This window comes from Scophthalmus maximus, chromosome 5 (genome assembly GCF_022379125.1).
Source record: "Scophthalmus maximus strain ysfricsl-2021 chromosome 5, ASM2237912v1, whole genome shotgun sequence".
NCBI classification, from domain to species: Eukaryota; Metazoa; Chordata; class Actinopteri; order Pleuronectiformes; family Scophthalmidae; genus Scophthalmus; species Scophthalmus maximus.
This window is the reverse complement of record NC_061519.1, coordinates 23,298,687-23,320,000: the sequence shown is the minus strand read 5'-3', so window position 1 is coordinate 23,320,000 and position 21,314 is coordinate 23,298,687. Positions and strand designations below refer to the sequence as shown.

Below are 21,314 nucleotides of genomic sequence, written 5' to 3'. Positions count from 1 at the left end.
CGCCGCGGCGGACCAACGCGTCCCGCTCCCCGTGTCGCCGGCCCGCTCCAGTCAAACTGAACCTTCCAGCTCATGTTTGTTGCTCTGGATACGAATAACCAGAGTCCAAACACACGCGTGTGGTACATTGATCCACGCGACGACAGGACATGAATTTGAAATCAAATCAAATCTGATCTGGAATGGAAACGCTTTGACTGTGTTGTGTTATGGTTGTCTGACTGGCTTCAAGTCGTTTGCATGACCTGCAGCTTCAATCTGGAATGCGTCAGTGTTCCCTGTTTTTGTTTTGACCCTCAGCTTGTGTTCGCTGCTCGGGCACATTCTCAGTTGTGTCGCGATCAACGACGCGGCCACTGAAGTAGTATTTGTTGTGTTATACGTCAACACGTTGCTGTTGTTCGTGCATATTTCGCGCGAGTCCTTGACTGTTCTCACAGTTTTTTTTTGATATATTTGTCTTTGCACTGTTAAAAATCAATGTGCAGATTTAAAAAAAAAAAAAAAATGTAAAACTTCCATGAGATGTGGAATTGATAATGGTGAACATTGTCCTATTGCTCTTTTTGTTTAAATGATAACACAAGGCAGGTGTGATTAGGGAACGGTTTTCAGAAAGGTTTCCTTGTTGGTGCATTCACTGAAGCCACAAGTGGTCAGACATTGCCGGGGGGGGGGGGGGGGGGGGGGGGGAATCTGGAACTAAAAAGATAAAAAGCAAACCTGAAATTGATCAAAAAGAATAATGTAAATATTTGTTTGTCTTAAAACTCAAATTACACTTTTCAGAAGTACTACGTGATGGATCCTGTCGATCCTATTGAAGCTGCTGCACATTGATTTTTTTCATACAGGACCAGATAAGAGCCGAAATCATTTGCTTTCCTCAAAAGTACAAATGAAGTGTAGATTATTTGTAATTAATAGATCGAGACCTTTTTTTTTTTTTAAATTTGTGTTTAATATCTCCCGTAACTTGCTGTGACTCGTGCACACAGTGATTCCACCTGAACCGCTGCCTCTGCTCCCCAGTTCCTGTACCATGCCTGGATCACGGACCCCAAGGCTGCGCTGAGGGCCCGGGGCAAAGAGAAGCGCAAATTTTGGAAGAAATACACAAAGGGAGTCCGAAGCAGGAAAAGTAAGAAGGATGGTAAGGGAGTGCAAGGGACAGAATCCTCACAGGAATTATTATGATTATTATTATTGTTAGTGCGAACGAATTTCACGTGTAGTAAAGTTTCTTCACTGTTCTTGTCAGCGGGTCACGTGACCATAGAAGTTGGTGAGTCGTCTGATGGACAAGAAAAGGGAGAGGATAAAAAGTCTGCCGGTCCAGGTCGGTTTCTCCCTGGGAAAAAAAGTCTGGCTTCCTTTTGTGATGTTTTTTTCTTCATTTCCACCTTCTAAAATTCTGAATCAAGTACAAGCATTAAGACGATGCAGATTGTACAGTTGGGACCGTTGTACCTTTTGTTTTCATTGTCTCTCTTTGTCAAACAGTTTCAGGATTTGAGAAGGTTTAAGAAGAGTTTTAATGTCACTCCCTGCTTCCTGTTCCCTTAAATAAGACAAGCCGATGCAAATGAAGTTTTGATTTTAAATAAGGACACGTCTCTCCCCACTGGACGGGATGAGGTGAAATTCCCAAAAGTGCCCAAAGAAAATTGGACTTGAAATAGTTTTGCTATTTTGCCTCTTTTTTTTATTGTCTTCTGAAATCCCTTTCCCGGGGACTCATCGAGGTTTGCTCCCCTCCCCCAGACAACATCATCAAGCGAGTGTTCAACATCATAAAGTTCACCTGGGTGCTCTTCCAGACGACGGTGGAGAGCTTCACCAGGTGGATGAATGACATGTGCAGGGAGTACATCGACATCTCCACCGTGCTGCGGATAGAGCGCTGCATGCTGACGCGGGAGGTCAAAAAGGTAAATTTAGATTATACCATACAAGGCTGAAACTAGTCTCCCCAGACAGACATCCGTCATCCCAGGAGATATTACTTTCTCCTAGCATTGGGGATATCTGTCTCGTGACCTCGACCTGTTCGCTCGAAGGCATCCGATGCGTGACGGCGTGTGCACCTAACATGTCCAGACTTAGAACATGCAATATTCACAGTCAAAAATCTCTATAAAAATTATAAACCCTCTGACTGAGTTATACAATTTGAACTTTTCATGAAGCCCTCGCAGGAATTCAAAATCTTAACTGGACAATTTCTTGCCATTATTGCCATCGTGATTATTCTGAATCGGCAAAATAACCAACTGCTCTGGATTAAAAAACTAGAATTATGGAGAATCAGAAAATGGAAGTATTCAAGTACAACTACCTCAAAATTATATTTTAGTAGAACAATTGTATTGAGTTACTGTCCGCCTTGGCGTTTAGATCAGCCGAGGCATGGCCAACTGTCTCAAGCCAGTTGGGGAATCAGAAAGTAACGAACCCCATCTCTTATCCTCCCAGGGCAACGTGCCTTCCAGAGAGAGCATCCACGTCTACTACCAGAAGGCCATGAGGCTCAACATGTCCAGGCAGGCCAGCATGGATCAGCTCAGTGAGGACGAGTCGGCCTCCGGCTCCACCAGAATGCGAAGGAGGCGCGGAGGCTACCCCATGGAGAGCCAGGACTCGACGGCCTCCAGAGACAGCATCTCCAGGTACAGCAGAGCCCGACGGTGGTCCTCCGCAAGGCGGCATGGGAGGGAGCGTTTCAAAGATTAGGTTATGGTCATGTGACGAGGTGGACCAAGTTTGTATGTATACGTTGGTTCAGATGTTTTTACTAAGCAGAAGATGGGGAACGCCCCCGTCTGTGCAACGCTACATCCATCGTCCCATCTCATCCTCCCCCTCACCACTGATCATTCCCATCTGTCACTCTCGCCGCTCCCTCTCAGCGCCGTCACCGAGGCCACCACGCTGTTCTCCCGCCAGTCCACACTGGAGGACCTCGACGGGATGCCGGAGTGCATTCCCAAAACCAGCGAGCGGGCCAGGCCCAAGCTGCGTAAGATGTACAACCTGGACGCGTCCAACTCGTCAATGGACAGCGCCAGCAGCTTCATATCCAGGTGCCGGGGGCCTCCGCATCTCCCATCACACCCATCGGCATCACGCTGACATTAATGAGATCATAGCATATTCACCCAATAACTGCGATTTGAAAAGTGGTTTTGTAATGTAGGAGCTGTTTTCTAGGGTTAGTGTAAACACCCGTCATGTTTCATTGTTCTGTGAGACATAATTCAGGAAGTGTGTATTTGCTAACACTTTAGTGTAACCCCCTCGATTTTGCATTTATGAGCAGCATATATTATTTATTTATCCTGTGGGCACCTTGAAGTAGATGATGACCGCCAATGCAGCAAAACACAGTCGTAAAAATGTTAACGTCTTCATTGGAGAAGTGATACTTGTTGACGAATTATTAAAAACATTTTAGAAGAGTCCATTTGGAGGGAGACACCTGAATGCAGCTCGTTGTTTTTTTTGTCCCCCTGCAGTGAAGTGACCCAGTGCGTCACGCTCTACTCCAGACAAGGCACCACGGACACTATAGAGGAAGTGGAGGACGAGCAGGACCAAGGGGAAGACAAGCAGCACGTTCCCTGGGAGTCCCAAGAGCTGGACGACAGTCCGCCGGAGGACGGCCCCTGGAGCGAACCGCCCAGGGGGAGAGACGGGGAGGACGGCGAGGGGCTGCGGGGCGAGGAGGCCGCGGAGGAGTTAGCGGAACCAACCAGCCAGGTGAGACGAGGAGCTCCCTGGGAGTCCTTCGGCGCAGACGAGGGCTCCTCCCTCAGGGCGGAGGAGGCAACGTGTGCCCCTTCTGTCCAGGACAGAGACTTCCACACTGAGAGCGAGGACGGAGGAGGGCAGCAGGACTTCATGCCGACGGGGGGCCGAGGGGGGCTGCTCTACACCCCGGACACGGACGCCTCCAAGGCGTCCGACGCCGACGTGCCCCCCAGCTACAGCAAGGCGGTCAGCTTCGACCGCCTGGACGTCAGCGACGACGAGAGCGACATGGAGCGGAAGCGGCGCATGGTCATGACCTCTGACAGCCACTCGGACAGCAGGTCGGACATCGTGTTGCCCTCCATGACCACCGAGCTGACGGCCAGCGAACTGCTGCTCAACAAGTAAGTCACACTGAAAACCGACGCCTTGTCATCTTGATTTAATCATTAAAGACTCGTACGGTGTCCGTCCACTTTTTGACGACCGTCTCTCTCTGTGTGACTGTCCAGGATGTTTTATGACGAGGAGCTGGAGCAGTCCGATAAATTCTACAATGGCCAGCCGCTGATCCTCCAGCTCTGCTACGCCCTCTACAACATGCTGGTGGCCCACTCCGAGATGGTGTGCTACCTGGTCATCATCATCAACCACATGGTGTCGGCGTCCTGCGCCACCCTGGTCCTGCCCATCTCCATCTTCCTCTGGGCCATGCTGTCCGTGCCCCGGCCCAGCAAGCGCTACTGGATGACCGCCATCGTCTACACTGAGGTAAGCAGGCGGATAATGAAGGCAAATTGACTTTTCAAGTCAATCTTTAAGATACACTCTTCGACTGGTGGGTGTCCCATTTGGGAATGAAGCTCCAGTACAGACCAAACTGTTGTTTCTGTTGTCCACAGTGAAAAGCAGACAGTAAAGACAAGCACAGGAACCCTTTTACCGTTTAGAATAAAGATTAGTTTGTCGCATTGATGTGTCAACCCATACATTGAGCAGACAACATAACATCTATGCATCATCCATGCAACTATTTCTCTCAGTCTCCAGCTTCACGGTAAACCCTCACCTTGGTCCAGAGGGCGCCACTGACTGTCGGTGTTGTTTCTCCTCCAGGCCACTATCGTCATCAAGTACTTCTTCCAGTTCGGCTTCTTCCCTTTCAACCAAAACAAGATCGACAAGAACAAGCCGTACCACCCCCCCAACATCATCGGCGTGGAGAAGAAGGACGGTTACGTCCACTACGACCTGGTTCAGTTACTGGCTCTCTTCTTCCACAGGTCCATCCTGAAGGTGCGTGCGATATGTGAACAATGTTGTCATATCCACCTCTTTTCTCTCTGTCAACAAAAACACATCAGTGAGCCACTGTTGCACAGGATACAGGCGTTTACGTAGAGTCAGTGACACATAAGCCAACCCGCCGATGTGAACTCTCTAAAACACCAATTGTGCTAAAACCACGGCTTTATAGAGAACTTTACCCTGCAGAAGATATGTTGCTGATACACTGATTTATATATGTCTGTGGTCTGGGTGGATCCTTCATCATAGCCTGGCACCGCCTAGTGGGTCTGGAACCTCTCTGTTCATTTTTGATTTTCAAGGGACGTTGTCAACGGTCGCAGACCAAAATGGATCAACCTATAACCGATCAGAGCAATGAAATGTGTGTATTTTTACCAAATCCTGACGCAAAAAAACACCAGAAGTATCAACAAATACTGCAAGTGCGGCTGTTTGTTCTTCTTCTTTTAGATGATGATGTGCCATCCACTTGAGTCACAGTAGTGTTTTCAACACAGCGGCCATCTTTGTGGTTAATGAAAATGCTTCGGTGGCACCTGAACCAGGCCCCCATTCATTTGGGCATGAAGCAAATCCTCTTCTCGACAAACTTCTGCATTCTGCTCTTATTTTCTGTTTCTTCTTTTCTTCCCAGTGCCACGGGCTGTGGGACGAGGACGACCACCAGGACAAGAGAGAGCCTCCTCGTCAGAGCGAGTCCGAGGACGAGGGGCGAGACAGGGAGGAGAGCGAGAGGGAGCCGGAAGGCGCCTCCTCGCTGATCAGCGAGAGGATGGGCTCCACGAACACCTTGAGGTCCATCAACTTCGGGACGTCCGTCGACTCGGGACACGTCCAGGTGCACCTCCCGCAGCAGCAGACCTACCAGCGCCGCAAGAGCTCCAGCGGCGGCTCGCACATCTCTCACCGATCCCTGCACTCCGCTGCGAGATCAAAAAGAGGTAAGGCCCCTTCGCTGTCGGCCGATGGTGATTCCTCACGGACGTGAGAAGGCGACCTGGTTGAAAACACCAAACTGAATCGTCTGGGCTTGTGTCACACAAGACGTCGCGGCCTCTCTCTCTGTCTCTCCTTGACCTGCGGATTCTTGGTCTCGGCCCGCGAATCTCATCATCATTAAGGACTGCAAATGTGAAATGTTCCCCCACAGGAAGCACCGCTTCTCACAACAGCAGCCGCAAGGACGGCAGCGAGGCCGGCGTCCACCAGAAGACCCGCAAGCAGATGATGATGGAGAAGCTGAGGGAGCAGCTCTATAAAGGAAAAGCTTTCATCATCAAGCGGTACGATGAAACGCTGCCGCGCGGTTGTGTGTTTTTTTTATTTTTTTTTAACAGCTGCTCACTGGTCGACACTTTTTAAATGTGCCGGTAACTTTATCAGGGCACCGATCAGAAGTGTTCTGGATGCGTAATGGAAGATGCACTGTGGAAAATCACATCAGTGATACCGGCAGCTAAAAACCTTTCAACGGTCTAAATTTAGACATTTAATTACAGCATTCCCGTCAGGCCAGTCAGTGTGATTTTTTTTTTTTTTTTTGTGTAAGTGCTGCAACAGACGATCAAAACATGTTATTGTTCTAAATTTAATCACCGTGGAACAAGTGGTTTCTGAGATATTACGTGGAGAAACCAAAATAACACTTAAAGCATTTAAGTTCTCACATAATAAGAGCGGTGGCGTCTGACCCATCACATGCTCTGTATTTAACAGAGTGCTTCATTGGATTATTGGATTAGATTTGATTCCATTATGAACAACGTACACATGACACACATGTACAAATGTTCACACGCAACAATAAAAACACAGACTCAGTCCAACATGGGACCTGGAGATGCAAAAAAGAAAAAGGAAATACAATAAAACAAACTATAAATATCAGCAAGGCGTTGGTGTGCATGAAACGGAAGCTTTAAAAACATAAAAAAGTATATAAAATGTATTTCTATCTGCGGCCCTGTGGGGTAAGAAAACAACAGCACAAGACTCACCAGGATTTATTCTCATCGCATCATTATTGATTCCTGTTCTTTGTAGGTTCATGGAGATCTACATTCCCATCAGGCAGTTCTTCTATAACCTCATCCACCCCGAGTACAGCGCTGTCACCGACGTCTATGTGCTGATGTTCCTCGCCGACACCGTCGACTTCATCATCATCGTGTTCGGATTCTGGGCGTTTGGTGTAGGTCGACGTCGATGAGCTTGAATGTCTTCTTGTTTGAGTCACATTTGAGCCACATAACTCATATCCACTCCACCCCCCCCCCAACCGCAGAAACACTCGGCGGCAGACATCACCTCGTCTCTGTCGGAGGATCAGGTGCCGGGACCCTTCTTGGTCATGGTGCTGATCCAGTTCGGGACGATGGTGGTGGACCGGGCCCTCTACCTCAGAAAGTCTGTGATGGGCAAGGTCATCTTTCAGGTCTTCCTGGTCTTTGGCATCCACTTCTGGATGTTCTTTATCCTGCCAGGAGTCACTATGAAGTAAGTTCACATTATAGATACATTATATATATATGTATGTATATACACACACACACACATACACATCATTTGTAGCTCACAGCATCCAGGGCTTGATAAAGGACTTGGGGTCTTTGCTGAGTATCATTTATTTCTTTCGCCTCTCTGGTCAATGAAGAGAGGTACGCTCAAAATAATATGTTTTCTGTTGATTGCCGGAAAAATTATAGGCAAGAATTTCGATAATCAATTAATTTTCTACGTCATTTGTGGAGCAAAAGTGCCATTCATTGTCGGTTCAAGCTTCTCTTGTGTCATGTGTTGTATGTTCAACAAAACAAATCATTTTTGAAGACCATGGGAACTTGTGATGTACATCGACGCAACTCTTACTTCTCTTTGAAACGTCCCAATTACACAAAGCCTCCATACTGAACTGTTATGAGTCAGAATGTTTAAAAAAAAGGAAATCTCATGAAAAAAAGAAAAAGACAAACCTCCTTTCCTCGTTTGTCTCCTTCCTCTTCTCTCTCCCCCTCGCAGGCGTTTCAGTGAGAACATAGTCGCTCAGATGTGGTATTTCGTCAAGTGCATCTACTTCGGGCTGTCGGCCTATCAGATCCGCTGCGGTTATCCCACCCGCGTTCTGGGAAACTTCCTCACCAAGAGCTACAACTATGTCAACCTCTTCCTGTTTCAGGGGTGAGCGAGGCCGCGGACAGTATCGTGTCTTCCAGCTGCGCAAACAGGTCCAAGGCCCCCGGTGGTGTCAGGACGTCAGTTAGCTGCTGGATTGTGTGAAGAAGAGTTGCACATTGCTAATAGTTGGTGTTAGTCTCTTGGAAGGCATCGCCATTTGCATATGATTGTCTTTGGTCTTTCAGTGTCATTTGTAGATCTGAGATGATCTGCTCAAATATTTGGAACTTACATGTGAGGATTTGCTGCTTCTCTTAGTTTTTATTATTTTATTTTTTTTACATCATTACAAGTTGTATCTTTTGGGTTTTTGGAAAACTATTTTTATTTATTATTATTTTTATTTTAATTTAAAAAAGAAATTCTGATATTTTTAAGACTGATTGGGGGAAAAAAAGATGAATTCATTAGACTGATGAGGAAAGTGATCAGAGTTTGCAGTTTACATGCCACGTTTACTGTAATGCTCTGAATGAATTGACTCTTCATACGGGATACATTAGCTGCAAAAAAACAAAAAACCTCTGGCTTGTGAAGGTCACAGATGTCTGGAGAAAAGCTCAGAGAAAAGAGTTGGGATCTCTAAAAATCCCCCGCACAGTCGACCACGAGGCTCAGATTTGTGTGCTCGAGAATGAACCTTCACGCCACAGTGTCCAACGAGAGCTTGTGACTGAAGGAAATCTGAATTCTTTTCTCGACCGTCCGTCGCTTCCAGTTTCCGCCTGGTGCCGTTCCTGACGGAGCTGCGAGCCGTGATGGACTGGGTGTGGACCGACACCTCCCTGTCTCTGTCCAGCTGGATCTGCGTGGAGGACATCTACGCTCACATCTTCATCCTCAAGTGCTGGAGGGAGTCCGAGAAGGTGCGTTTTTTTCATCGCGGCATCGGTCTAGTGAGAAGAAAAAACAATGAATTTGCCCCTCAGAGCCACGACCTGTCATCCTGCGGTTCGGGCTGAAATGTCTTTTTTTTTGTCAAAATGAGCTTGTTGATTTATGAGTTGAAAAGAAGGGTTTCTGCTGTGCATGGTCTTGGTGACGGGTGAAAGCTAAATTTAATGTGCTCTCACTTCCTGAGAAGTACTGTGTATTAAAAAGCAAAGACCTGCTGTCTCCGCGGTGCCCAGTATTCCCGCAAGCGCACTAACAATGTCCCCATTCTCATAATGCACTCTCGCAATCTTTCCATGTTCAGTCTTGCAAGTACTTCCTGTATTTAAAAGTTTTTTGTTCCATCTTAACTGACCTAACCCTGATCAGATTACCGGCCTAATTGTAATGGGTTTCAAAAGAAAAATTGTCCGTGCCTTAAGTACATGTAGCCGATGCCTCCAGCGTCAGATCTGCTTGAGGAGAGATGGAACAAAGTTCCAGGATCACTCCACCACCACCACCACCACCAACAACAACAACAACAACGACGACGACAAGGTGAAGTAATGCTTCTTACCGTCCGTCATGTGATCCTTCTGTAGAGGTACCCTCAGCCCCGAGGCCAAAAGAAGAAGAAGGTGGTGAAGTACGGGATGGGCGGCATGATCGTGATGCTGCTCATCTGCATCGTCTGGTTCCCGCTGCTTTTCATGTCGCTGGTCAAATCCGTAGCCGGAGTCATCAACAAGCCGCTGGATGTCACGTTCGAGATCACCCTGGCCGGCTTTCAGGTGCGGACCCCCCCCCCTTTTTCTCTTATGTCGAATCATTTGTGGCCAGAGCAGGTCCTGCGCTGTGCGTTCGCCGCGAAAAACAAAGACCAAACGCCGATGGCAAGAAACCGAAGATGATGCTCCGCCCAAGGCCAGAGCCTCTTCGGGTTCCAAACGCTTCTGCCTCGGTTGAGTTCAACTTCATGTCAACAGACCTGTGACTCCCTGTACGACGAGGGTCTCATTTCGGGGTCCTGAAGTGGCATTTGTTTGATCAGCCTGTGTGATCAGGTACTGGCGGCGTTTGGCAGGAGAGAGAAACCAGATCAATGTGACATTTCCAGGTTGTCTATTATTATTATTTTTTTCGGGACAGATTCAATCAAATTGCCGCTTTTTGGCAGAAACAAGGCGGTAGATCAGTTTCTCCATCTAAGGCTGCGTTCAGACACGCACTGAAGTCCGAACATTTTTCCTGAACGTAATGTGAGAACGCGGATGTCTGCAGATGTTGCTCTGGACACTTTTCCCCCGAGGCGCTCCACCGAGGCCTCACCTGCATGTTACAGAGTTGTTTCCTGCTGTGTTCAGCTCATAGTCTTGAATGTCTAAAACAACTGCATTTACAATATGTCGGCCTGTTTAGACTTGACAAGCTTTTTAAAATGAACTTCTTCCTCTCCTCGCAGCCCATCTTCACCATGAGCGCTCAGCAAAAACAACTGCAGAATATGACGGCGGAGGAATTTGCGAAATTTACCAAGAAGTATTTTGGTGACGACGTGAGTACAGCGAAATGAACAAAGTTCCCAAACACATGAAGAATGTGTTTAGAATATTTCTTTTTATAATTATAATCTTATAATCCGACCTGCTTCCTTAACAATTTTTTTTTACAGCTATTTGGCTCCTTTAACTATTTGGGACCATTAACCTCTAGTTGTATTGTCAAACAAGACAATGCTAGCAGTTCTGTGCCTGATCTTTTTTCACCTGAGGGGGGCACAGGATGTAAAAGCAGGGGCCGTGGCAATCTGTCTGAACAGACGTTGAGATGTGTAACTCCCAAACCACAAATGGGGCTAAAGAAAAGGTCAAGAGGTCGCCCAAAGTCCTTGCAGTTAATCCCGAGCGTCCGTCCCAGATCTTGTGCCCATCCATCGAGTAGATGTTCAGACATTTCTCAGGACAAGTGTGTGATGCTGGAGTTAAAGTGAGGGCATGGTCGAAAAATCAGTCGGACTTATCTTCTGGACAAAATCGATCTTTGTACAAACTTGCATCGCGATCCATCCGACAGTCACACACAGAGACATTTAGAGTCTGGGTCAAAGTGAGGGGCCACGCAATCCTTTAGAGCGCGACCACCGAGGGGGAAAAAAGAAAAAATGTCCTCGCTGTTGAACGGTTAAGCGGGAATTCTGCCCCGCTCTTCGTGTGCCATTGAGTGTTTCTGTGTCGGGCCTCGTAGGGAGCCTTGCAGTGGCTGGAGAGCTACATGCCAGACGACCTGATCGTCGCTCAGCTGAAGGGCAGCTCCAACTCTCTGTGGACCATCAGTCCGCCCAGCAGGAAGAACTTGATCGAGATGCTGGACTCCGCGGAAGAATTCCCCATCACCGTGACCTGGACCGTGCAGAGGTACGCCACGACTAAACTCGTCAAATTCGTCCACTTCCCCCCGCGTTGACCTGCATCCCTCCATGTGACCGTTGGTGATGGCGGTCAATTTTTGGAAAGCGGATGAATCATGATTCAAAATAACCCGGTTGGGATTTGAAGTAAATAAATAAATAAATAATAAAGGTAGCACGCTCACGGACAAACTGGCTTTCCCCGTTGTTGTGGTCCCAGGAACCTCAGCCTCGGTGCCAAGGCTGAGACGGCGTCTGGAAAACGAGTGACGTCTCTGGACAAGAAGACGAGGCGGGAGCTCATAGCGCTCCTCAATGGGACGGACGGCGAATCACACGTGTGAGTATATGAGCTGCTTCTGTGCACTTGTCCACTGCGCTGTGATAAGAGGGATTTTTGTTCTAATATCAGTCAGCCGCAGAGATAGTTCCCTTCTTTTTTATTTACTGTACTGTACGTACTCTGTGTGATGTATATTTTTTCCCCCTCCCTGCAGCATCCTCACAAACATCTTCCCTCGTTATATTCGAGCCCCCAGTGACTCAGATGCCAAACCCGTCATGCAGTTCTACAAAGGTGAACGTCACCATTTTTTCTTGTGTAGGACTCTTAAGCTTTAAGTCAACTTTGTACATTCATCTGAAGCCGTCGTGTTCAGAGGTTTAACATTTCTGACTATGCTATTAAAAATTGGCACACAAGAATAAAAAACCACTCCAAACAAAAACCTGTACCATCAGAATCCTTTGAAAGATTTAAATATTCCAATAAAAGGAAATTACCCAAAGTAGCTTAAAAGTAATTACTTTTAAAACAGGCGCCCCTTGTTGCAAGACAGGCTTTGTAAATGTTGTAAAAGATTGCAAAATTCTAACTGGTTTATTCTGATTGTAATAACTTGCATACTGACCTCTCTTCACCTTTGTAGATGAAGTTATGATGGACATAAATTTGACCTTGAAGCGACCTAAGAGTGTCTCAAACCAGTCCCAGGAGTGGTGGATCGTCAACCAGACGGAGCTCGGCCCGATAGAAAAGAGGAGTCCCAAAAATATGTACGAAGCCGGTCTGGAGCTCTACGTGTTCAGCGACCAAGTCAGTCCGCCCAGTTTGGGTTTCCTGGCCGGATACGGGTGAGAGGCAATCGTATCCTACTTTGGTGTTTCAGTCAAATGAGCGTTTAAATTTTTTAACAAAAAGACGAAGAGGAACACTTGAGGCATTGTGAAATTTGGCTGCCCAGAGTTGTGTCAGTGAGCTTGTAGTTTTTTGACGTGTGAAACAGTCGTTTATAGATAAATCTGAGGGGTCTTGTAGGATTTACAGGATAGGGGAGCAGGCCGACACACCAAAATAATCCCTCGTGCTGTGAGCTATGATGCAGAGATGTCAAAGTCATACTCGTATATTACAGTACTTTTCTCCTTCCACCTACCAACTGAACATTTCCTTCCTCCCTCCCCTGTCCAGGATCATGGGCCTGTACGCCTCGGTCGTTCTGGTCATCGGCAAGTTCGTGCGCGAGTTCTTCAGCGGCATTTCCCACACCATCATGTTCGAGGAGCTGCCCAACGTGGACCGCATCCTCAAGCTGTGCACCGACATCTTCCTGGTGCGGGAGACGGGGGAGCTGGACCTGGAGGAGGACATGTACGCCAAACTCATCTTCCTCTACCGCTCGCCAGAGACTATGATCAAGTGGACCCGGGAGAAAACTCAGTGATGGGGGGGGGCGGGGGGCGACGACGGGGGGACGGGGGGACGTTCAATTAATGAAGGCTTTCCTTTCGGTGATGCTGGGCGGCGCGAGCCGCTGTCTCAGCCCGCGTGCCAGCTGAGGGAGCACGAAGCAGCCGAGGGCCGCGTCTGTCCCGCTCAACGCAGCTCTGAGGGCGGGGACGCAGCGTTGGCTCCACACAGAAACACTCTTTTGCGTTATGAACTGGTATTTTTTTACAACTCAACTGAAGAAAAACAGCAACAAATTGCAGTCGTATTCACCAAGAATTGAGCACAAAATTTGCCGGTGCTTTATTTGTCTCGCAGAACCCGGCTTGGTTCGGATGGAGATGGACCATTCCTTTTTTGGGGCACAATTTTGCCCAAGTTATGAAAAAGTCTTATCCCTAATATAAAAGGTTAGATTTATATATATATTTAAAAAAGAGAAGAAAAAAACACCTCGCTGCTCCTCGCGCCTGCCGTCTTACATTTTCACAATAGCGCAGCGGGCGGAGAGAAGCGCGAGCTGGCTGCCACACTACACTTCAAGGGCTTCCCACCATAATGTAACGTGCACAATAATGACCACATGAGCACAATCTTGTATTTTCCCCAACTGGAACACTTTGATTGTGGGACTGTGCAGTACCGAGCTCTCATCTCCCCCCACTTTTTTTTCCCCGTTTGTTTTTTTTCAAAACATCCGAGGCCACGCGGGAACCTCCGCAGAGACGCGACACAGAAGGCGTCGGACAGTCTTTCCTCGCCGTATTTTGTTTGTACGAGACGAACTGAAACTCTTATGAACTCCATATCTTTCTCAGGAAGAGCTGTTTTCACAGATAATTGTACGTGTTCTATGTCACATCGTGTAGGCTTTGACGGCTTCGAAAAAAGAATGCGAGGTCGGAGAAAAAGTCGAGAACTGTTTAAATGGCATGAAGCTTAATGTGGACGGTGTTCAGATGGCAGAGGACGCACAAGGGGACGCACAAGGGGACGCCGTGTGAGGCTGCGTCGAGACAGCACATTTTTTTTCGCTGTGGACGCGTTTTTTCCCCCCCCCTCACACAGAATGAGATTAATTGCCAATCACCCATGTTCCGGGTCATCCGGCGGGTTTGGCTCGAGTCGAAACCAGCAGAGGGCTGTTTCTGAATCAGGGTAACGTGCATCAGGGAGTAGACTCTTGCACATCACCTGTGAACCTCTGGCTGTTTTTAACATTCACACTCACGAACACTGTGGCGCCCACAGCTGTGCATTCAGTCATCGGGGAAGAAATGATAAAATGATTAAAAGAAAAAAAAAAAGCGACTCCTCACGTGAAAGGGCTGAAACATTGACGCCCTTTGGTCCAATCTATGCATTAGAGGACACTGTAGCATGAAAGAGAAACTTCATTATTAATTTTCATTATGTGTACATTCAAGTTTAAGGAGAAGGGGAGGAGGAGGAGGAATGAAATGTGAAATTGTTACCTGTATGTTAAGGCAATGTGGTATTATAGAGGTCCAGAGGTCTGCGAATAAAACATCTGGAAAGGTTGAGTCGTTGTCTTCAGATACTGTTATTGCCTGTGGAAATCCTGAGTTTTCAACAGGAATTGGATAGAAAACAACCCGGGACCCTCTGGTTGGAAGACGACACCACACACAAGAACTTCTGCATCTGTGTGTGTGTGTGTGTGTGTGTGTGCGTGCGTGCGTGCGTGCGTGCAGCTCATTTAGAAAACCAAGACAAAATGGCACTATTACAATATAAAAAGGTTAGGATTAGAGCTGCAACAGGTCGCTCGAATAGAATAAATGGATCGATTATTGAATTAATTGCCAACTATTTTGATTATCGTTTAAACAAATGTAGTTTTTACGGGAAATTCTCCGACATTCTCTGATTTCAGCTTCTTAAATGTGAATATTTTCTGGTTTCTTTGCTCCTCTATGACGGGAAGCTGAACATCATCTTGGGATTTGGGAGACACAATCTTAATTTTTCACAATTTTATGACATTTCATCGGCCAAACAACTAATCAATTACTCTGGAAAATAATTGACAGATTAATCGATAATGAAACTAATCGTTAGTTAGAAATGCAGCATGCTCAGGGTGAACATCGCCCCTGCGATGCATGTCATTTATTTTGATTTTAGCATCCTATACAATGTAATGCAACTTCAGTACAGTTGAACATCTCCCCCCCTTCTATTTTTGTTTAGATATTTTAAAAAATTGCATTTCATAACAGTAACACTAATAATAAGTGCTCTAACACATGTTGTGAATGGTGCAGCACTTTGTTTGGATTGGTAAACCCACATAGTTCAGTTCAGTTTTATTTCCCCCCTGCTTACTGTACACCGATGTGCACTCTTGCGTCCGGCGTTCGTTCCTGCTAATGCACAGATGCACTGCTGCCATTCACAACGGGAAGGGAAGCAGAAAAAAGACGCGTGAATTTGTGCACATTCAATATCGCTTAACTGGAGGGGAGGGGGGGGGATACAGCATTAGCCTCATCAAAGATAAATAGGTCTTAGGAAGCTACACAGTCATTACATGTCCGTCAGGGGTCAGTTCTGTGTAGACATGGAGCCGCCACTGATTCTCACTGATGTGGAAAATCTGTTGTCTGCTCACTCTTTCGAGAAAAATGTACAGGGACCATAAAATGCCACACAACGGAAATGTTTTATTGATGTTTGTGCAAAGTTTAGAGATCTGCTTTTGAGGAATAGATAGAGTGTATGTATATATATAAGAGGTGGGCAACAGGATAAATTAAAAAAATGTAAACAATCCCTTTGATACTATTATAGTTATATCGGAACATTTTTCACCTGACATGTAAATCATCTTCTCCTAACTGTATAGAGGGCTTTCACATTTACAGTATGAGCAATAAGGTAGATGCACAAATTCAACATTAAAAAGGAAATCAATGGGCAAAATGCACTGAACACCACTGCATATAGTCCCTTTTTTCATGTTATTATGGATATTGTAATTAAGACACAGCCATGGCATTTGGTCTACGATTCGCTAAATGCTGCGTCATCAGGAGTTGTTGAATAACTCGTATAAGCGCTTATGTTGCAAATAATCATATTCATTTTGAAGCATTAATAGTCACAAATTCATCGTAGCATTGACTTTTGATTCAACATTTCATTGTTCCAAACATGCATCAACAGATTAATTGCATATTGTTCCAGTACATTTCCGAAAGGCCGCAGCCATCAATACTGAATTAAATATATTTAATAATTATTTTTACACAAATAAAACACCTATACATTTATGGATGTACTGCACATATTCATTAGAGCATTTCTTAATTTCGATATACCTATAGTAACCTACCCACAAACGATAACAGCAAACATGTACAGCTCCATAGAGACGAGAAACAATAGAACATTTACATACAACAGGCTTTCATACATTACTGAACATTGATTTATAATCTTATTTGTTACACCGAGGATCCAGCACAAAGAAAACAAATTAAAAAGGCTGATTTGACTCGACTCTTCTACAACATCTACTGTAACTGTTGGAGTTTGTCATTTTCTTAATATTTTTTTGCACAATAAGGATCAAAACAGTCGCCTATCTGGGTTTGTCATGGTTGTTTGTTTTTTTTAAAACTCATACACAGAGGGAGGAGTTGTGGTGGTGATGGTGGTGGAGCAGCAGATGGGTAGCGTCGACTGGAGGCTGAAGGCTAACACAGTCCGCCCTCGTAGTCATCCTCCTCTTCGGCGGCTGCCGGTGCCCCACTAGCGCCACCCTGTGGAGCAGCTGGAGCCTTCTTCTTCTTTCCTCCTCCTCCGGGTACCCTCAGGGAAATGGCCAGCTTGGCATACTGTAGGACAGTGGAAAGGGAAGTGCTTCATCAGATCTCAGATCTTTTTTTTGAAAACATAAACAACACTTATTTTATGACTACAGTACGTGTGGGCAGTACTCACGTCGTTGTCCATGTATTTCAGTAGAGGGGAGTTGCACACGCGGTAGACCTGGTCCTCGTCCTGCTCGTCGTAGCCCTGCAGTAGCGTCTCCATGGCAATGCAGTCTTCGCTTCCGCTGTAGCCGGGCAGACTGGCGGAGAGATCAAGCAGCAATTTAATGTAATGACCCTCAGTGCAAAAATGGCAGCAGGGTTCACACAGGGAACGTGAGGTTGACAAAGTCAAGAGCATTTCAAAAAAGTGTTTCACGGATTTAATTTCTAAAGATCAACCCTTTTCGCTTGCTCAAGGAAATGTCCGCTCCTTTTAGCAGCAATACATTACAGATGGTAATGAAATATATATCATATTTCTCATACCTGTAACTTTCTCGGACACATTTATCAGCTGCTACGAAGTCTCCTCTGTGCAGGTGAATAAGCACTTGGGCAGTTGTTTTCTAGAGAATGAGGAAAAACACACCAACATCAGTCTTGATCTCTTGTCTTGTCTCTATCCATAGAAGGTCAGAGGTCAGGGCCCTTTAACGTCTGGTTGACACATCCTGGTTGAGTCTTGATGACGCTCTGGTCAACGGTCTGTTTTATTAACAACGTCACAAAAGCATTTTTAATCTCTCTGCTGTGGTACAATGACAAGCCAAGAGACTTAGACTACACTGGCGGTGATCAACCTGTACAGTATCACCTGCTGATCTTATCTCAATTGCATTCTAACCGACTGCAGTAACACATTCAGTTTTGATTAATGTGCATGGTGAATTTTAAAAGCGGCAAAGCAACTCACCTTGAAGCACATGGGGAAGTTCTCGATCTCTTTGTACATGTTCTTCTCTTTCTGCATAGCGACCGCTGCGTCGTCCAACCTGGTCAGGAAGACGAGAACAGGGTGAGGAGCGAGGAGGACCAGGTGCTGCTGTTCGACAGGATCATACGGAGAAGATATCTGAAACTAAATATGTGAATTTAATACTATTAAAGAAGATAGAACAGACACAAGGGATGTCTAATCTTAATTGTATTATAATTATACTCACCCTGCACACTGATGGAACATAACTCATTAAAATATGTTTTTTGTTGATGTTGTATATATAAAATTTAACAATTATTTAAATTTAAAAAATTGAATGGCACATAAAACAAAATCTAAACCTGTAAAAATCTTCACCATGACATTGACAATAACAAGCTCATCATCCCAAATACCTTTTGTCATGTGAGATTTATCAACTTAAGTTCTGGGCTAACTCAGATTTTCTACATCAGCAACACAAAAAACAGCTGTAACTGAAACAACCGCCTGATATTAGCCAGCACAGGTGATCAATATCCCCCACCCCCCTTCATGTCCGTTACCTTCTTAACCTGACCAGAAGTCTGGAAGCTTTGCCCAGCAGTTCGACGGCCTGACGCAGGCGGTCTTCATTCTAACGTGAGGGAAAACAAAGATGTTTTTGAACTAAATAAAATTTTAAAATACACAACAGTAAATAAGATTAAGCAGGTCATTGTTACCTCGTACACACCGGCTGCCTTCTGATACAGGTCCACGGCTTTCTCAAGGTTTAAAGGCTCTATGAGTCTGAGGAGAAAAAACGTGGTTTTCATCATCGGCTCCCGCGGCGTCAAGCACTGAACTCTCAAGCTATTCTCAAAACTGCAAACTCATATTCATCCATACAATAAAAGCTATTGTGTCTCCTCATAATAAACCAACAAAATCTGTGCGCTTGTTGTGTTAACAGCTCTTTGATTTAACTTTGTTCTAATGCCATTAAGTGGGAACATATGAAGGTATTTTTACTTTCCAGCTCTGTCCAGAGCCATTGCTGCCGTGTCAGGAGTCCCGTTCTCCATGTACATCATGCAGGCTTTCTCTATGTACTGGATGGCCTCGGGCATCTTCTTTTGCTCCTGTCGCAGTGCAAACACAAATTCTGCTGCAGACTCATTACCACCGCCTGACAGCCGTTAAATCAACCTCAGCGATGCCAACAGTGGCCGTACTCACCTTCATCATCATACCAGCCTGTTCAATCGCCCTGAGGAATAAAGAAGAGGAGGAGGCGTTCAAATAAAACAAGTTGTTGCCACAAGATTGCTACTGTGTCTCAGTATCGAGGTTATTGACGCAAGATACTTACTTTGCAGCGTGAAAAAGCCTGATGGGCGAGTTAAGGAAAAAGAGAAACTGGCTCATACAACAACAACAACTCGTCATGGGACGGAAGAGAGAGCACAGAGAGGATACGTCTTGTTCTCCGTGTGATATTCAGCTTCCTTCAGGTAAGCATCCTTTGCTTGGTCATACTGCTTGGCATTCTTGAAGCACACAGCTGAAAACAGGAGGCAGACAGTTAGTGCCAAGTAAAAAGAGGGACGTCTGTTTAGAATAATATTGATTGGTGAAAAAAATCATAAGGGCTTGGGGGAAATGTATTAAGGGCTGCAACTAACTATTCTTTTCATTATCGATTAATCTGTCGATTATTTTATCGATTAATCGATTCGTTGTTTGGTCCATACAATGGTGAAAAGTGTCAATCGTGTTTCATAAACGCTGAGATGATGTTTTGTTTTTGTCCACACACCACAGATATTTAGTTAACTGTCAAAGAGGAGCAAAGAAACCAGAAAATATTCAATTAAATATCCATTCAAGAAGCTGAAATCAGAGAATTTTGACATTTGTGTCATCAAAAATACTTAAATAGATTAATCAATTATAAAAATAGTTGGCGATTAATTTAGTACTCGACCACTAATCGATTAATCGATTAACTGGTGCACCTCTAAATGGATTCAATATATTTATATATATATAAAGGGAAAATTGAGCTGACATGAGATACTCCTCTGTGACAAAACAATGATTAACAATATGAAAAAATAGCAAATTCAATATTTTCGTTTAAAGTTGGTCTTGCTCAGTTGACTCATTTTGCAAAGCTGGAAGAATCATCCCACAGGAAAAAGATTGGATGAATGAAACGATCGATTAAGATTTCATCATAATAAACACATTCTGGGAAGAATGATTAAATAGTGGGTGGGAAATACAAGTGAGACATTGGGCAAAATTTTCTGGCTCCGTGTCAAAGCTGAGTCTGCATGTGACGACTGTAACGTGTCTTATGGTTTTTATTTCGATTTGATTTTGTCTTAATCCACAGAGAAGATAGATAACGGGTTTACCTTCTACCTGTTGCAGCTGTTTGTGTTACATAAAATTAGCATTGACATTAGGATTCATATTGATTTGAGGTTGTTACCTGCTTTGGCGTATTCTGATGCAGCACTGTCGAAATCCGGCTTCCACTTCGTCAGACTCGTCTTCAAGCTACAAAAACACATTTTTTTTACACAATGCAAAACGTCTGCAGATGCAAATCGCAGCACGGGAAAAAAAACATGTAGGAGCTACTGCACTTGACTGTATACGTCGCATTATAGCCGTTATGCTAAGCATGCTAAACAAGCTAACGCGAGCAAATGACACAACGCGCGTTTTCTGTGCGTTAACTCACCATTTCTCCGCTTTGGCCATGTGCTCGTGGGCCTCGTTTATCTTCTGGGCAGCCATGGTGTCGGGTGAGTCGACGGGATACCGGGGACTTTGTCGGCAGTAAATCGCTGTGGATGTTGTTGCCTCGGTGTTTGGATTATGAACTCCTCCTCTTCCTCCTCTCCTCCGCCCGCGACGTCACGCGATGTCGCAGGCTACGGGCGCCGCCGAGGACCAAACAATATTCGACGACACCGCGCATAAATAAACACGGCTGGACAGGAACCCTGGGTGTATGTTATTAATTTGAGCTTTGTAATGGTGGAGTTCATAAATAAATACATTTGTTATTTGAAAGGACTTTAAAAAAAATCTTTTACAGTGCCTGGATATATTTTATTGCGGCTTTGCTTTTATTGTGGCAGTGATTCATGTTGTTCCATGCGGCCCACTGCTTTTTATGTCTAGACTGTGCTTCTGCTCTGTATGCAGAGCAGCAATTCAATCTTGTCTCATTTACTCCATATTAACATTAATATTATCCTTATCATAGCTTTGAATGTCCTATTATTTGCTTCTCTAATTGCATGC

The 21,314-nt window shown here is 45.3% G+C and overlaps 2 protein-coding genes across 5 annotated transcripts in view; one reads left to right on the top strand and one right to left on the bottom strand.

Annotated features, from left to right (window-relative positions):
- Window positions 1-14,791, top strand: part of LOC118311009 (piezo-type mechanosensitive ion channel component 2) — a 73,902-nt gene extending 59,111 nt beyond the window's left edge. For 3 of the 4 annotated variants that reach the window (XM_047332033.1, XM_047332034.1, XM_035634475.2), the window contains 21 exons: window positions 1,033-1,153; window positions 1,262-1,339; window positions 1,765-1,931; window positions 2,476-2,669; window positions 2,910-3,083; window positions 3,516-4,154; window positions 4,263-4,521; window positions 4,867-5,046; window positions 5,696-6,002; window positions 6,212-6,344; window positions 7,105-7,252; window positions 7,346-7,557; window positions 8,080-8,238; window positions 8,954-9,101; window positions 9,714-9,902; window positions 10,574-10,666; window positions 11,356-11,525; window positions 11,739-11,858; window positions 12,016-12,095; window positions 12,448-12,652; window positions 12,990-14,791. In XM_047332033.1, the coding sequence (XP_047187989.1) occupies window positions 1,033-1,153; window positions 1,262-1,339; window positions 1,765-1,931; window positions 2,476-2,669; window positions 2,910-3,083; window positions 3,516-4,154; window positions 4,263-4,521; window positions 4,867-5,046; window positions 5,696-6,002; window positions 6,212-6,344; window positions 7,105-7,252; window positions 7,346-7,557; window positions 8,080-8,238; window positions 8,954-9,101; window positions 9,714-9,902; window positions 10,574-10,666; window positions 11,356-11,525; window positions 11,739-11,858; window positions 12,016-12,095; window positions 12,448-12,652; window positions 12,990-13,242 (4,029 nt within the window). In that variant the 3' untranslated portion in view covers window positions 13,243-14,791. The remainder of the gene's footprint in view (window positions 1-1,032; window positions 1,154-1,261; window positions 1,340-1,764; window positions 1,932-2,475; window positions 2,670-2,909; window positions 3,084-3,515; window positions 4,155-4,262; window positions 4,522-4,866; window positions 5,047-5,695; window positions 6,003-6,211; window positions 6,345-7,104; window positions 7,253-7,345; window positions 7,558-8,079; window positions 8,239-8,953; window positions 9,102-9,713; window positions 9,903-10,573; window positions 10,667-11,355; window positions 11,526-11,738; window positions 11,859-12,015; window positions 12,096-12,447; window positions 12,653-12,989) is intronic. The other variant, XM_047332035.1, reaches the window with a different exon arrangement.
- Window positions 14,792-15,914: 1,123 nt separating this feature from the next.
- On the bottom strand, window positions 15,915-20,925 carry napgb (N-ethylmaleimide-sensitive factor attachment protein, gamma b). The gene is made up of 12 exons (XM_035634476.2): window positions 20,746-20,925; window positions 20,491-20,558; window positions 19,470-19,554; window positions 19,363-19,380; window positions 19,230-19,260; window positions 19,023-19,132; window positions 18,734-18,800; window positions 18,575-18,645; window positions 18,003-18,081; window positions 17,576-17,655; window positions 17,217-17,346; window positions 15,915-17,110 (listed from the first exon to the last, which is right to left on the bottom strand). Exons 1-12 carry the CDS (start codon window positions 20,799-20,801, stop codon window positions 16,970-16,972), a joined length of 936 nt encoding a protein of 311 aa, XP_035490369.1. The 5' UTR covers window positions 20,802-20,925; the 3' UTR covers window positions 15,915-16,969.
- Between the last annotated feature and the right edge of the window lie 389 nt (window positions 20,926-21,314).

Coding starts and splice junctions, on each gene's coding strand:
- napgb (XM_035634476.2), bottom strand. CDS start 20,801: ATGGCTGCCCAGAAGATAAACGAGGCCCACGAGCACATGGCCAAAGCG. Junction 18,646..18,733: donor AGGCAGCCGGTGTGTACGAG/GTAACAATGACC, acceptor CCCTCACGTTAG/AATGAAGACCGCCTGCGTCA. Junction 17,111..17,216: donor TGAAATACATGGACAACGAC/GTGAGTACTGCC, acceptor ACTGTCCTACAG/TATGCCAAGCTGGCCATTTC.